Below are 14224 nucleotides of genomic sequence, written 5' to 3'. Positions count from 1 at the left end.
TTCCCAATTCCTGTACTTATGTATCCACATTGTGTGTTAAGCACTACATGATGTAAATTAATAGCCAGAAAATGGTTTAGGGGGTCCAGGCTTTGCCCATCACAGTGGGCAAACCACCCAAAGGGGTCTTCAATGTCTGGAACCATAGAGATGGGACAAAGTCAGACCTGCATAGCACCCTGCGACTAACTACAACTGTTACAGTTCATGTCATGGAGAGTGCTTAAAGCAGGATCCAGTGCCCAAAGCAAGTCTCACAGAATGGATGAGATTATATGAGTGTGCACCAGGGGAATCTCTTGCAAGTTTTTTTGCCAGTGTCCTGAAGATAGCCTGCATATAACCCATGGTCTATGACATAGTTAGTCTGTTTGAAAAAAGACACAAGTCCATCTAGTTCAACCAATAAAATACAAAAAACAAAAACAAAAAATTACAATCCTATACCTAGTTGATCCAGAGGAGAGCAAAAAAATAAAAAAACAGCAAAGCATGATCTAATTTGCTCCCACAGAGGAAACATTCCTTCACCACTACAAGACCTGCCCTGTACGATTAGGTGATACCATTTTTAGCTGTAAACTTCTTGCCATTACCCACCACCAAAAAATAAAATGATCCTACTCCTGATCACTGACCGACAGAATAGCCAAACAGTGCATGCATCTCACTGGATGCATCAATTTTAAGCCTAGAACTTTCCGCGTAGCTCCTTTGCAAGAGTCGATTCAGAAAATCGAGCTTTGAGCTAAATGGTGCTGACAGAGCCACCCATGGATCAAATTTCGGCTGATTCGATCGATCAAGGCATATTCTCTACTTTGATTTCAGGTTCAATAGTTCAGAGAATCTGGTTTAAAACTTTTTTTTTTTTTATTTCAAAAGTATTCAAACATCGAATTCTATACACCAATCATTTGGTTCTCATAGCTTTGGATTTGGATGCTTCCAGTTAAGAATCTCTCCCTCATTTGGAAGTTGTTTAAATCTGACCAATCAATTATGGTAAATGCAAAATGTTATTTTTGAGGTAAAAGTACAGTTTACACACACTGTCATTGTTGTTTAACCTGTAGGTTGTGCTGTGGATAAAATCTGAAATGACAACTTACTTTGTAGGAAAATGGCAATTGGACTGCAAAATCGTCTTATTTGGCACCCTATCCTCACCAGCCAAATGTTTTTACTAAAAGAAAAAAAACTTCAGTTTTTGAGAATGCTTACCTGATCTCGGCTTTAATCCAAATGGCGTTGGAGAGCTACTGTGTGACCGTTCACAGTCCTAAAATGGAAATAAACATTAGCGTTATGATGAACCAGATATTCTTCAAAAATAAATTGACATCTTCCTAGATCATGTACTGATGGGTCTATGCAAATGATAGATGATTCATTTGTTATACAATGAACAACAAAAAAAAGGCAACACAGGAATTGTATATTCAATTTTTCCAATTAACAGGCAACTCAGACTTTTCAGCTTTCAGAGACTCTTGGGAAGTGGAATTGCAAGCTGGCACCTCAAATCTCTTGGGGACTCCAGTGATAAGAATTGACTTTCAGCCTACTGCTGCCGTCAAGCCATTACGTTGGCTCTCGCACAAGGTAGAACAAATTCCTGGATTTCAGAAGAAATGACTAAGGGGAAAGTTTGCCACTGGAGTCTTCAAGAGATCAGAATTTGGCTTTTGCCTCTCTATCAATTTTGGGTTGAAGTGGCCTTTACAGTGCCAGTGCTTGCACCCATGATCCATTTTAGTCTGTTCATCACAAGTTGAATTGGAGGCCGGTTGGTGTTGTTCAAATGGAAAATTAAAAGGATAATATTTTCTCTGAAAACATCTCGACTTGCTTAGTCTATCCTATCAAAGCTCAGTGAGCTGAACAGGCAGACCTCTCTGTCCACTATATGCTGAGATCAGTGAAAATCCACCATGATCACCAAAATCACTGAAACATGTCAAAAAAATGTCTAGCAAAAAAAAATTAAATAAATAAAAACATGAAACATAAAACATTTTAAATGGTTGGCTCATCAAAATTATTATTTAAGTTGCGAGTAGCTGCCAGTGGATTCACACACTAGATTAATGTACATATTTCAGGATTGAAATACCATACCATGTTCCCAGCTATGACCTCCCAATAGAGCACAACAGAATGAGGTGTTACTCTAACATTTAAAGTATAACTAAAGGAAAAACTTTTTTTTACATTTTGGAGAGAGGGGAGAGTAATTGGGACCCCTTCAGTTTTTATTGCCGTCTGCGCCCCCATTAGGCAGATTCATCTTCTCTGTTTGTCCTGTTTACCATTAGGACTGAAAGTGGAAGCAAAAGAAAATCCCAAAATTTGGTTTGTTCCCAGAAAAGTAATAGAGGGAAAATCTGCCACTTGGGACACTAGTTCTGGTGACCTAGGATCCCCAAGAGATCTCTTTAACCACTTGCCGACCAGCTCACGCCGATATAAGTCGGCAAAGTGGCACAGGTGTGCAAAACAACGCAACCGCACATCCCTGGATCATCGGCGGCTAGCAGGAGTGTGCCCGCGGACTCCATGTCCACTGGTGGCCTGCGATCGTGACACGGAGAGGCAGAATGGGGAGATGCCTATGTAAACAAGGCATTTCCCTGTTCTGCCTAGCAAAATGAAAGGGATCTACTGCTCCCAGTGATCGAGAGCAGTGATCTTTGTCATGTTCTAGTGTGCCCATCCCCCCTACAGTTAGAACGTGCCCAGGGAATGCAGTTAATGCCTTGAGTGCCCCCTAGAGTTTAACCCCTTCCCTGCCAGTGACATTTAAACAGTATTCAGTGCATTTTATAGCACTGATCACTGTGTAAGTGCCAATGGTCCCAAAACAGTGTCAAAAGTGTCTGATCTGTCCACCGCAATGAGGTGATCAAACATCACCAAAAGAAAGCTCTATTTGTGGGGGGGGGGGGGGGGGGGAAGGACATCAATTTTGTTAGGGTACAGCGTTGCACGACTGCGCAATTGTCGTTAAAGTGATGCAGTGCCGTATTGAAAAAAAGGGCTTGGTCAGGAAGGGGGTAAATCCTTCTGGGGCTGAAGTGGTTAAATAGCAGGGATTTCCTCTTGCTTCCTGTTTTGGCTATGGGACAGGAAGTGAAGGTAGACCCCCCCTAGTGGGACAAAGATGGCAAAAAATAAACCTTACAGGGGTTATAACCCTCCCTTACAAAAAATAAATAAACTTTTGCCTATAGTTCTACTTTAAAATGTTAACTTTTTTGTTATATGAAGAAAGCAGCAGGTGCAGAGCCTCCATGGAAGCCAAAGCAGGAGAACACCCGGTGTGCAATTTATCCCTCCAGCAGTGATTCGTAACTAAAATTTTGGTTTGGTGGACCAGACCCAGAAATAAAAGAAAACCAAAACATAACATGTTGTACCTCTGATGACACTGGAGATGAAGGTGACACATTTGCACTATCACTGTTTTGCTAAAATGAAATGAAAAAAAAAATAAAAATAAAATAGTTATCAGACTGTAGTTATTCTACATTGCATGTGTAGTCCATACAGTGAACTATGTGACTGTTCTGTCTGCAATTCAGTTTTTAAGCTATTCTGGAATTACTGCTTTAGGAATATTCATCACACAATAGTATATTCTAATAATACAACTTGGTTTTAACAAAAGGAAACATTATATCAAACCAGCGACCTCTCTCCGAATATCATATGTAACCTTTTTAATCGTGTATTGGCGTAGTAAACACATATAAAACTGCCAAGTGATGCGTTTACCATTTTAAATAAATAAATAAATAATATAGCTATAAATACCGTAGGTAAAGTATATTTGTAACTATCTAAATGTACATATTTGATGATTGAATCGCTGTTTTTAATGTATTTATTATACAAAGTCATGGTTTTGGCAGTATTAGGGGTTACCTATACTATAAATTATAATTTAACAGATTTGTTTTTTTTTAACACAGTAATATTCTTAGCCAATGATGTCCCCTTTTTATACAGTAACCTGAAACCATGCCTAGTTTTTTTATAGTGTACATATTGCACATTAATTTATACAAGCATCATATATCCAGCTGCGCCAATTTATATGATTTGAAGGCCCTAAACCGCCCCTAAAAGGCAAATGTGAATTTAGATGCCACAGAGAAATCACACAATTATAGAAAAGCATTCCAATCTTTATTACAAAGTTAAAAAAAAGAGTAATAAAGACATTTAAAATAAATATTCTGTATATGCAAGTATCTAGTACAGTGTTTCTCAACTGCAGTCCCCAAGGTGCCCCAACAGGTCATGTTTTCAGGCTCTCCATTATTTTGCACAAGTGATTTGATCAGCTTCACTGCCTTAGTAATTACCTTAGCCATTTCATCTGAGGGAAATACTGAAAACATGACCTGTTGGGGCGCCTTGAGGACTGGAGTTGAGAAACACTAATTTAGTACACGGTATCTTGGGGTGAAGCATTCTGCGAAAGACTCGCTTCCTCAGAGCCCATGCCCCTTACATATACAGCAAGTCATTTCATTCTCTTTCAAAAGAGTGCATCTTACCACAAGAAAATTGGCAGGATAATCATTTAAAATCACAAAATATTCATAAGACAAGGGAAGAACCTTAATATGCAACAGGATCCCATCTTGTTAGTTCCCAAACTTCACACAATAAGTTTGAGTGCCTAGTGATAAGATGTAAATGGAGACCCCCCATATATCCAGAGCATCATATTAGGCCTGCATGCTCCTCCCGGTTGTAAATGCATCCATCTGTAACATATTGCCCATGGCGTCTCTGCAGAGTGATTTATATAAATGTCCTGGTGATTGACGTCCTGGGAAGTGAGTCTTCCCCGAAACACGTTGATCCCATATAATAGATACTTGCATAAACAGAAGATTTCTTTAAAACATCTTTGTCCTACTGTTTTTTGATTTTTTTTTTTACTTTGTAATAAAGACTGGAATGATCCTATATAATTCTGTGATTTCTATGTGGCACATATAAATTCCTATTTGCCTGTTCCCACCTTTTATTGGCAGCATTAGGCCTTCAATTTGCGTTTCGATTAAGGATGGTGTCCACTAAGAAAAAGTTTTCTGACGACAGGGTGGTTTCACCTAGCTTTGCCAACTTATATGATTCTCTAGTTGTATAACATGGTTCATGTAAAATGTGACATGCATTGCAGGTTGATGAATGATTAATATTTATGGAACAAAAAGACAAATAGGTAACTGTGGAAATATAATATTACTGCAAATTAAAAGTTCTGGGCATCATACTAGTAAATTTAAATGCACACACAAACATATATGCAGTCAATTCCTAAATAAAAAAAGCCTTAGTGGAAAATGATGTTTGATAAAGGATGCATCAGTGATCGAGTATACTGTAATTTATTTTCCTTGGTGTCTGGCAAAAGTAGTCTTCTTAGAAGTTTAAAGTAAAGCCGTTGGCCATTTAGAATTTTTAAAATGAAACCATTTACCCACAACAAAATGCCCGCTAATAATTTTGAAAACCACCTCTATGCACCTCCCTGAGCCCAGGGTGTACAAATAAAGGAGACCGGAGCCTTGTAGTGCCTGGTGTTAGGCAAGACACTTGCTACTAAAAGTTTTAAAAGACTACATAAGCCCTGGTTCGCAGTGGTGTGATTTCAGATGCGACTTCAGTTGCAAAGAATTTAATGACAATGGAAATCACATTGTTCTCCAATGATTTACTCTTGTACTATGAAAATTGCTCTGCATGGCCTGACAGGGTAAAATTCAGGATCCAAGCAGTCAACAGCCAACTGAGAATCTGCACTGTATTCTGGGAGACTTGCTAGAACTCCTACTTCATTTATGAACACTGCACCTTTTCCATTAGGAGCACAGAAGGATGTTCTGACATCTGAAAGTATTTAGAGGTTAGGGGCACCTCTCAGTCACATCCTTTCCTTCCCTCTTTTGTACTCACAGCAATTATAAAAAACAAACAAAAACAAAGAAAACAAAGAAAACTGGATTCTTGTGCTCTTAATAAAATTCTTTCCTTGGAGTACATTGAGGGACAAAAGAAACAATTCACCTTCAGGGAGTTACACGTCACCTACCCCCCCTACAATCAGCATGCCTCTGTTTTGTAGCAAAGCTATACCAACAGCATGATCATGAGTACAGAAGAGTGGGACCTATGCCCTCAATGGACTCCAAAGTAAGAATTTTACAGCGAGCACAAAAAATAAATAAATAAATTTGTGTCTATTAACCACTTACTGCCCAGGCTAATTCTGACATTTCTCACACACATGTAAAAAACAACAGTGCATTTTTTTATATAGAAAATGAGCACTCCCAAACCATATATATTTTCTGTAAGCCAATTTATTCTGGAGAATAAATTGGTGGGTGTTGCAATTCTGTAGGTCACATGACATTTGTGCAGTGGTTTATTAAAAGCTAATTTTTAGGAAAATGTGTGTTAATAAATTTAGTGCACACAAACACAATAAAACCAAATTTTTTGGGCAAAATAGACAAGATGACGTTATGCCAAGTAAATAGATAACGAACATGTCAAGCTTTAAAAAAGGTACACATCTATGGAATAGTGACAACTACTACATTCAATTATCCATAGGCAACACTTTAAAAGCCTATACAGGTTACAATTTTAGAGTTAAACAGTAGATCTAATGCTACAGTTATTGTTCTCACTCACATGTGTGGTGCGACCTTTTAAAAAAAAAAAAAAAATTGTAATATTCCTGCAACTTGTGGTAAAATATAAAATATTTCATGGACTCAACATGCCTCTCAGTAAATAGCTTGGGTTGTCTACTTTCCAAAACGGGGTCATTTGGGGGGGGTTTTGTGCTATTTTGGCATTTTATGGCCTTTGAAACTGTGATAGGTAGTGAGGAGTGAAATCAAAAATGTACACCCTTAGAAATCCTGAAGGCAGTGATTGGTTTTCGGGGTGCCGTATGCGGCTACGTTCCCAAAAAGTCCCACGTATGTGGTATCCCTGCACTCAGGAGAAGCTGCAGAATATATTTTGGGGTGCAATTCCACATATAACTATGGCATGTGTGAGCAATATATCATTTAGTGACAACTTTTTGTAAACTTTTTTTTTGTGTCATTATTCAATCACTTGGGACAAAAAAAAATATTCAATGGGCTCAACATGCCCCTCAGCAATTTCCTTGGGGTGTCTACTTTCCAAAATGGGGTCATTTGGGGGGGGGGGGGTTTGTACTGCCCTGCCATTTTAGCACCTCAAGAATTGAGATAGGCAGTCATAAATTAAAAGATGTGTAAATTCCAGAAAATGTACTCTAGTTTGTAGACGCTATAACTTTTGCGCAAACCAATAAATATAAGCTTATTGACATTTTTTTTACTAAAGACATGTGGCTGAATACATTTTGGCCTAAATGTATGACTAAAATTTAGTTTATTCGATTTTTCTTATAACAAAAAGTAGAAAATATCTTTTTTTTCTCAAAATTTTCGGTCTTTTTCCATTTACAGTTAGGGCCATAAATATTTGGACAGTGACACAATTTTCGCAAGTTGGGCTCTGCATGCCACCGCATTGGATTTGAAATGAAACCTCTACAACAGAATTCAAGTGCAGATTGTAACGTTTAATTTGAAGGGTTGAACAAAAATACCTGATAGAAAATGTAGGAATTGTACACATTTCTTTACAAACACTCCACATTTTAGGAGCTCAAAAGTAATTGGACAAATAAACATAACCCAAACAAAATATTTATTTATTCAATATTTTGTTGCAAATCCTTTGGAGGCAATCACTGCCTTAAAGGGGTTGTAAAGGTAATTTTTTTATTTTCTACATAGGTTCCTTTGAGCTAGTGCATTGTTGGTTCACTTACCTTTTCCTTTGATTTCCCTTCTAAATGTTTTTTTGCTTTGTCTGAATATCTCACTTCCTGTTTCTCCTCAGTAAACTTCTCACCATCATTCGAGCTGGTGGTTAGTCAGCCAGAACAGCTTACTGAACAGCTTACTGAGGAGGAACAGGAAGTGAGAAATTCAGACAAAGAAAACAAAGAAAAAAAAACATTTAGAAGGGAAATCGAAGGAAAAGATAAGTGAACCAACAATGCACTAGCTTAAAGGAACCTATGTAGAAAATAAAAAATTTACCTTTACAACCCCTTTAAGTCTGGAACCCATGGACATCACCAAACGCTGGGTTTCCTCCTTCTTAATGCTTTGCCAGGCCTTTCCAGCCGCAGCCTTCAGGTCTTGCTTGTTTGTGGGTCTTTCCGTCTTAAGTCTGTAATTGAGCAAGTGAAATGCATGCTCAATTGGGTTAAGATCTGGTGATTGACTTGGCCATTGCAGAATGTTCCACTTTTTTGCACTCATGAACTCCTGGGTAGCTTTGGCTGTATGCTTGGGGTCATTGTCCATCTGTACTATGAAGCGCCGTCCGATCAACTTTGCACCATTTGGCTGAATCTGGGCTGAAAGTATATCCCGGTACACTTCAGAATTCATCCGGCTACTCTTGTCTGCTGTTATGTCATCAATAAACACAAGTGACCCAGTGCCATTGAAAGCCATGCATGCCCATGCCATCACGTTGCCTCCACCATGTTTTACAGAGGATGTGGTGTGCCTTGGACCATGTGCCGTTCCCTTTCTTCTCCAAACTTTTTTCTTCCCATCATTCTGGTACAGGTTGATCTTTGTCTCATCTGTCCATAGAATACTTTTCCAGAACTGAGCTGGCTTCTTGAGGTGTTTTTGGGCAAATTTAACTCTGGCCTGTCTATTTTTGGAATTGATGAATGGTTTGCATCTACATGTGAACCCTTTGTATTTACTTTCATGGAGTCTTCTCTTTACTGTTGACTCAGAGACAGATACACCTACTTCCCTGAGAGTGTTCTGGACTTCAGTAGATGTTGTGAACGGGTTCTTCTTCACCAAAGAAAGTATGCGGCGATCATCCACCACTGTTGTCTTCCGTGGACGCCCAGCCCTTTTTGAGTTCCCAAGCTCACCAATCAAGTCCTTTTTTCTCAGAATGTACCCGACTGTTGATTTTGCTACTCCAAGCATGTCTGCTATCTCTCTGATGGATTTTTTCTTTTTTTTCAGCCTCAGGATGTTCTGCTTCACCTCAATTGAGAGTTCCTTTGACCGCATGTTGTCTGGTCACAGCAACAGCTTCCAAATGCAAAACCACACACCTGGAATCAACCCCAGACCTTTTAACTACTTCATTGATTACAGGTTAACGAGGGAGACGCCTTCAGAGTTAATTGCAGCCCTTAGAGTCCATTGTCCAATTACTTTTGGTCCCTTGAAAAAGAGGAGGCTATGCATTACAGAGCTATGATGTCTAAACCCTTTCTCCGATTTGGATGTGGAAACTCTCATATTGCAGCTGGGAGTGTGCACTTTCAGCCCATATTATATATATAATTGTATTTCTGAACATGTTTTTGTAAACAGCTAAAATAACAAAACTTGTGTCACTGTCCAAATATTTACGGCCCTAACTGTATATCGCAAAAAATAAAAATCGCAGAGGCAATCAAATGCCATCAAAAGAAAGCTCTATTTGTGGGAAGAAAAGGACGCAAATTTTGTTTGGGTACAACATTGCATGACCACACAATTACCAGTTAAAACAGTGCAGTGCGAAATTGTAAAAAGACCTCTGGTCCTTAGGCTGACAATTGGTCCGGGGCGTAAGTGGTTAAATTCATTTTTTGACACTCTCTAATTTTTTTTTTTTATTGAACCTTATTGATATCACAAGGGGTGAACAAAATCCCTTGTGGTGGCATGAGTGGTAACAGGCCCTCTTTATGGAGAGATCTGGGGTCTATTAAAGGACAAGACAACAGAAAACTGAGGACTACCTGCTGCTCAATGAGCCATCTGAAGGACAAATCAACTAAAGCTGGCATGAGATGAAGCCTGAATGTCCACCTGCTAGAACAGAAGAAGACCAGGTGGCAGCCCTGCAAAGCGATTTGAAAAAGTCCTGTGTAGCGAAATGTGCATCAGAGAGTAGAGGTCAGCACTTGTTTGCAGGAATCTGTGTGCTTCAGAACACACTGTTGTTCTTGGTCTTAAGAGGTGACACAGAGACACTGAACTGTGTGCACAGCTGCAAAGCATTCTGACAATATTATGCTTGTTCTAACTGGTGCAAATCTGAGCACCATCAAATATCAGAGGAAACTTGAACCTGTGACACTGAGGATTTATCAAGCTAAACATTTTGTTTCAGAGAGACTTCCTTTTATAAATTTCACTAAAAAGACTGTCCGTAAATTCAGCACAGCCCTAACAGCACTTTTCTGGTGGCACTTTCTCAAAGCGGAGTCCCACCCAAAAATGGAAGTTCCGCTTTAAGGACTTCTCACCTCCTTTAATGCCACATCTGGCATGCAATTTTTTTTGGGAGGGCGGGGGAGTGGGTACCTAGTTTTGATGGGTACCCAGCTCCCACTTCCACTCAGGCCGCTTAGAGACTCAAGCAGAAGTTCTCCTCTCCCTTTCTGCAATCTTCTGGGACACGTCACAGGTCCCAGAAGATTACCCGGCTATTGAAGAGGCGCAGCGCAACTTGCACACGCGCAGTCGGCTGTAAAGCCGCAAACTGTCACAGCCGGGTGCCCATACCTGTAATGCCAGTGCCAGGGAGAGAAGTGAGGGTTTGAGTGGACACATTGCAGGATCATAGGACAGGTGAGTGCGTGTTTATTTAAATTCAGCAGCTACACTTTTTGTAACTGCTGACTTTAAACACAAGAAGGACTGGAATGCTTTAAGAACGATCTACACCTATTTCTGGTAAGCATTTCTCGATAATGTTAACAACATGTGTAGCAAATTCAGGTAGTTTGTACTACAACCACTTTAGGAACCTGTTACTATGGCAGCAACAAATTCTTACAGAATTACTGCCAGCTCCCAGATTAGGAAACTGATCATAATTAACCACTTGAGATCCGCGCTATTGCCAAATGACGGCATTAGCGCGGATCTACTTTTCCGGGACTACGTCTATTGACGTCGTCCCGGTTACGAGCGGCCTGCGCGCCCCCTGAGGGGCGCGCGCGGCGCGCTCTGTGATCGGCGAGTCCACGAGACTCGCCTGATCACCGATCCGTGCAAGGGGTCGATCCCGACCCCTTATCACGTGATCAGCTGTCAGCCAATGACAGCTGATCATGTGACAGAACGGAGCCGGTAATCGGCTATTATTCCTCCTCGCGCTGACAGCGCGAGGAGAGAAAAAAAAAGCCGATCACCGGCGGCCGTGATCGGGACATCAGTCCCGATCACGGCCAGCAATACAGCTGACCTACTGCCTCCTGCCAGTGCCCACCTGCCCACCGCAGTGCCATCCTGAATGAAAGTAAGTGCCTCCCATCAGTGCCACCCAGCAGTGCCCATAGTGCCCACAGCGCCACCCACAGCGCCACCCACAATGCCACCCACAGTGCCATCCAGCAGTGCCACCAACAGTGCCACCCACAGTGCTCACAATCTTCCTTAAAGGTGCTGCACCCCAGTGCCGCCCATCAGTGCCCAGCAGTGCCGCCCATCAGTGCCCAGCAGTGCCGCCCATCAGTGCCCAGCAGTGCCACCTATCAGAGCCACCTATCAGTGCCCATCAGTCCCATCTATCAGTGGTACCTATCAGTGCCCATCCGTGCCACCCATCCGTGCCACTTATCCGTGCCACCCATCCATGCCATCTTATCTGTGCCCATCTTTGCCCATCAGTGCCGCCTTATCTGTGCCGATCGGTGCCGCCTTATCTGTGCCTATTAGTGCCGCCTTAACTATGCCTATCAGTGCCCACCAGTGCAGCCTATCAGTGCCCACCAATGCAGCCCATCAGTGCCCACCAATGCAGCCCATCAGTGCCCACCAATGCAGCCCATCAGTGCCCACCAATGCAGCCCATCAGTGCCCACCAATGCAGCCATCAGTGCCGCCTAATCAGCGCACTTCAATGAAGGAGAAAAATGACCCGTTTGCAAAATTGTATAACAAACTATTAAAACATGATTTTTTTTTTTTTTGCATCTTTTTTTGTTTGTTTAGCAAAAAATAAAACTCCGAGCTGTAACTAAATACCACCAAAAGAAAGCTCTATTTGTGGGAAAAAAATGATAAAAATTTCATTTGGGTACAGTGTTGTATGACCGCGCAATTGTCATTCAAAGTGCGACAGCGCTGAAAGCTGAAAATTGGTCTGGGACTGAGGGGGGTTTAAGTGCCCAGTAAGCAAGTGGTTAAGACCAACACTGACCTGGTTTACATAAGTAAGCAGTATTCAGAATGAGCTGGCCTGTGCTGGTAAGTACTCATGTATGTGACAGCTTCCCGCACAGTACCCCCCCGGTCCCATTTAATTTAGCTAAATGTAAGGGTATACAAGTGATTCCCTTATGCCCATGTTTGTGAAATTACTCGTCCCTGAGTGGGCAGAGCCTGATGGGGAAGAGAGAGATGGGGAAGAGAGAGACTAGTTCCCCATCAGTTCCATTTACTGGTGTAAAACTACTGAATGGTCATGCCACAAGAACTGGTGCAATGACACCCTGGTCCAGAAGATATGCTAATCTGAGATGCAAGCTTTCAAAATGTCCTCAAATACCCCCTACTCTGGAAAAAGATGCCCCTTCATGCAGAGGAAGAATGGCATAAAACTTGCAGGCAGACTGGGAGCCAAGCTTAAGAGGTCTGGATGTGGTTTCTGAGTAACTGCAAGGGATGGACCTTTCCAGACTGAAACTTAGGCTTTTTCTGCTGAGTAAGATGGAAACACTTCTAGTAGTGTTCTTGAAAAATGGATTAAGGGTAGAACCAAAGAAATTTTGTCCCTTAAAGGCGATACAGATCAGGTGCCTCTAAAAACCTAGGTTCCGCAGTACAGCACTACAGCCAAAATCTCCTCCGCATGTGTGCATATAGAAGACCCACATGGGATACGCGACAGAGAGCTTCCAGCAGACTGTCGCAGCTGAAGCTTACAGCTAGAACCATTTGCTCTAAATGTTTCTATAAATCAAGATCAATGGCAGCAGTGGTACGTGCTCTTTTACAGGACTTTGCCCATGCAGCCAAGGCTTGGCAGAATAAGATTACAGCAAAGATGGGGTAAAAAGAATGATCTGTCAGTAAGAACAGAGCTCTAGAAACAGCTTTTACCCCTTTATCGGCTGAGTCCTTAAAAACATGTGCAATCTGTAGCAATACTGTAGTTTTGTTAAGGTGGGATCCTGTTGAATCCACAGTGTGGGGTAGACTCCTTCTTTACAAGGTACCCTTCAAACAGGTACAAGACTAATAAGCGCTTGGAGGGAACAAACATGTTCACATGGGTGTTTTCATTTCCGTAAAGAAAGGCTTGGAACAGTGGGTGCCACGGAAAAGACTTGGTTATCTTAGGGCCTCTAAAGGACCCAAGACTGGAAGCAGCATTAGTAGAAGCAACACGCTGATAGTCTAGTTTCAGAATAGTGCACACTACATCAGTAAAAGCCAAAATACTATCTCTTAATTTTGCAGTAAAAGCAGAAGACTACAACTCCTCTAGAAGAAGCTTGTCAGAAGACACTGATACCACTAAAGCCTCATACACACGATAGGACTTTGTAGGACTTTGTACAAACTTTCCCTTGGATTTTTGTACAAAGGGCGTCGGCCTTGAACTTGTATTGCATACACACAGCAGGACTTTTTCAGCCAACTTTCACCAAATCACGTGGTTTTTCTGCTCTTTACCACCACCTTTGGTCAACTTCTGTATTGTTGTCTGATCTTTTGCATTGGTTCTGAGCATGCCTGTTTGTACTTTGTACAAAAGTCCTATGGTTTTCTGTACACACGATCAGACTTTGCTCCATCGGACTTTTGTTGCCAGAAAGTTTGTCTGTTCGCACAGCCAACAAAAGTACGATGAAAACCAAAAAAGTTTGTCCGATGGAGCGTACACACGGTCGGATGTTGCTCCAAAACAGCTCATTTGCATGTTTGTTGTCAAAAAGTCTGATCGTGTGTATGGGCCTTTAGGCTGCAAGAAGTTCATGGAAAAACTCTGCAGGGTGGGCATTTGTGACCTCTATGGCCAGAGGCAGTCAATACAGGCGGTCCCCTGGTTACAAACAAGATAGGGTCTGTAGGTTTGTTCTTAAGTTGAATCTGTTTGT

The 14224-nt window shown here is 41.3% G+C and overlaps 1 protein-coding gene and 1 long non-coding RNA gene across 7 annotated transcripts in view; one reads left to right on the top strand and one right to left on the bottom strand.

The window, feature by feature from the left end:
• LRCH2 (leucine rich repeats and calponin homology domain containing 2) overlaps positions 1 to 14224 on the bottom strand; it is a 198039-nt gene that overhangs the window by 50289 nt on the left and 133526 nt on the right. For 2 of the 3 annotated variants that reach the window (XM_077448439.1, XM_077448599.1), the window contains 2 exons: positions 3420 to 3470; positions 1225 to 1282 (listed from right to left, as the gene is read on the bottom strand). In XM_077448439.1, the coding sequence (XP_077304565.1) occupies positions 1225 to 1282; positions 3420 to 3470 (109 nt within the window). The remainder of the gene's footprint in view (positions 1 to 1224; positions 1283 to 3419; positions 3471 to 14224) is intronic. The other variant, XM_077448510.1, reaches the window with a different exon arrangement.
• The window catches only part of LOC143924385 (uncharacterized), a 90136-nt gene that overhangs the window by 17480 nt on the left and 58432 nt on the right, over positions 1 to 14224 (top strand). The window lies entirely within an intron of this gene.

This window comes from Lithobates pipiens, unplaced genomic scaffold (assembly GCF_037356315.1).
Source record: "Lithobates pipiens isolate NorthernLeopardFrog02 unplaced genomic scaffold, aLitPip1_a1.2 Scaffold_1, whole genome shotgun sequence".
Classification (NCBI taxonomy): domain Eukaryota; kingdom Metazoa; phylum Chordata; class Amphibia; order Anura; family Ranidae; genus Lithobates; species Lithobates pipiens.
Note: the sequence above shows the minus strand (reverse complement) of the source record. Positions and strands in the feature narration are given on the sequence as shown.